At 36.5% G+C, this 1,814-nt stretch overlaps 1 protein-coding gene across 1 annotated transcript; it reads right to left on the bottom strand.

The window, feature by feature from the left end:
* Nucleotides 1-278: 278 nt before the first annotated feature.
* On the bottom strand, nucleotides 279-1,177 carry LOC120200789 (thioredoxin-like 3-3). Its single transcript, XM_039201540.1, has 3 exons — nucleotides 1,011-1,177; nucleotides 896-921; nucleotides 279-661 (listed from the first exon to the last, which is right to left on the bottom strand). The coding sequence occupies exons 1-3, from the start codon at nucleotides 1,155-1,157 to the stop codon at nucleotides 442-444; spliced, it is 393 nt and encodes a 130-aa protein (XP_039057471.1). The 5' UTR covers nucleotides 1,158-1,177; the 3' UTR covers nucleotides 279-441.
* Nucleotides 1,178-1,814: the final 637 nt, after the last annotated feature.

Below are 1,814 nucleotides of genomic sequence, written 5' to 3' on the forward strand. Positions count from 1 at the left end.
TGACACATACAAGACAAGCAAGATCCCAAACAAGGAAATCTAGCAGTTGATCAAGGAGAACTTCGATTTTAGGCCAGGAATGATCTCTACCAACTACGATTTGAAGAGAGGAGGGAAGTTTAGGTACCAAAAGACCGCTTACGGTCATTTCAAACGCGATGACCCATATTTCACTTGAGAGATTGTCAAGCCTCTTAAACCAAAAGCCTAACTCAGTTTGGTTACATCAAAATTTCAGCAAATGATATTTATAGTAGCCATGATTCTGGTACACATCATAAGAATAAAGAAACATGTGATTTTTTCTATATAAATTGTCTATTATTATTGTATTCAAACTTTGTTCCTAATAAAGAACACCATTTGTGCTACTATACTTTATTCAATGACAGACATTCATAATCTAAATTGTCTCAAAGACAGGAAACAAACATAATTCTATCATGAATATAACCACAAACAATCGTGCAGCCGCTCTTCGCCGGCACCGAACATCTCATCCACTCTTTTGTCATCTCGATAAAAATGAAATGTGGGAGTGTAACGAATATTCTGCATCGTTTCAGGGCATTCATTAATGTTTGTATAAACGAAAGATAGCTTTGGGAACTGGTTGCTCAACTTGCAAAATGCAGGAAGGATCTGGCTACAAACACCGCACCTAAAACAAGCAAAGTTTTCAAAAATACCATAGGTAATCAGCTAAGTTAAATGAGTTTAAACATTAATAAACGAGCATATTTCATTTTCTCGATTCCTAGCCCAGGTCTATAACAACTCATTTCCAAAATTTGCTTTCTCTCCCAAATCCTTGTTATACTCTTCCAAAGAAAAATTTCGATGAACACATTGTCTGCATAATGCTGACAAAACCCTACATGAAGATGTTACTTACCATGAGGCTCCATAATTGATAACAGTCTGCAGACACATCAAAAAAAGAGTAACAAGGTCAGTTAACAAACTTCAATATTTTACAAAACAAACCCATTAAGATGAAAAGGATTTACAGGAATTTTGGTGGACTTAATACGAAGAAGAATATCGCGGAGATTTTCATCGGATGAAGCATTGATCAAATTTCCATGCTTGTACGGTGGAAGATCCAATCCTGTGCCTTTAAATTCTTTCTTGTTGGTATCTTCGGAGTCTCCCATGGTTTTCCTCGAACTCTTAACTTTGATATTTGCTGTCTCAGTGAACTCCACCCCTGTTTATCCTTTTAATCTTTTCTAAGGTTGTTCTTATCCGTCTTTGTCATTTTATCTGTAGATCTCGGTTTACTTGGTCTTTTTTGTTTGATTATTGTTTACTCAATATATATAGTTTTAGTTATGTTTTTTTTATGTTCGATTGATCATCTCTGAAAGAATAGGGAGTGGACTCGTCATTCGAAGATTATTCAAGTCTCACTTATCTTGAAGTTACAGTGAAGCGGATCAATCTTTTAAAATTCTCATGGCAGGACAAACTTGACCATCTATTGATCTTTGCTCTATTCTCGTTACACGAAAATGAGCAAAGAGAGGCAGGTGTAGATGCTCGTTTTTGTCTGAGCCTAAAAACCACTGCCGAGGCCACCATCGTCATCATTGAATCATCATCCATCTGAAAATCAACACCAAATTAGCCATCCACCCAAATCCCACTAAAACAGTAAAAAAAAGGACACCTAATCCTCCACTAAACAAGGCATCAGTGGAACGACCACTGCAAGCAACTATAAAAGGACAGTGAGATTCGAACAAAGATGGGAGGAACCACTAAAAAACTATCAACCAAGGAAAAGAGATCGGTTTTACATAGCTAGAAAA

This window comes from Hibiscus syriacus, unplaced genomic scaffold (assembly GCF_006381635.1).
Source record: "Hibiscus syriacus cultivar Baekdansim isolate YM2019G1 unplaced genomic scaffold, ASM638163v2 tig00006570_pilon, whole genome shotgun sequence".
NCBI classification, from domain to species: domain Eukaryota; kingdom Viridiplantae; phylum Streptophyta; class Magnoliopsida; order Malvales; family Malvaceae; genus Hibiscus; species Hibiscus syriacus.

Bases quoted from the DNA above. Each gene is read 5' to 3' on its own strand.
- LOC120200789 (XM_039201540.1), bottom strand. From the start codon at position 1,157: ATGGGAGACTCCGAAGATACCAACAAGAAAGAATTTAAAGGCACAGGA. The intron at 922-1,010 runs GTAAATCCTTTT...ATGTGTCTGCAG, and splicing joins TTAAGTCCACCAAAATTCCT to ACTGTTATCAATTATGGAGC. The intron at 662-895 runs GTAAGTAACATC...TGCTTGTTTTAG, and splicing joins ATCAATTATGGAGCCTCATG to GTGCGGTGTTTGTAGCCAGA.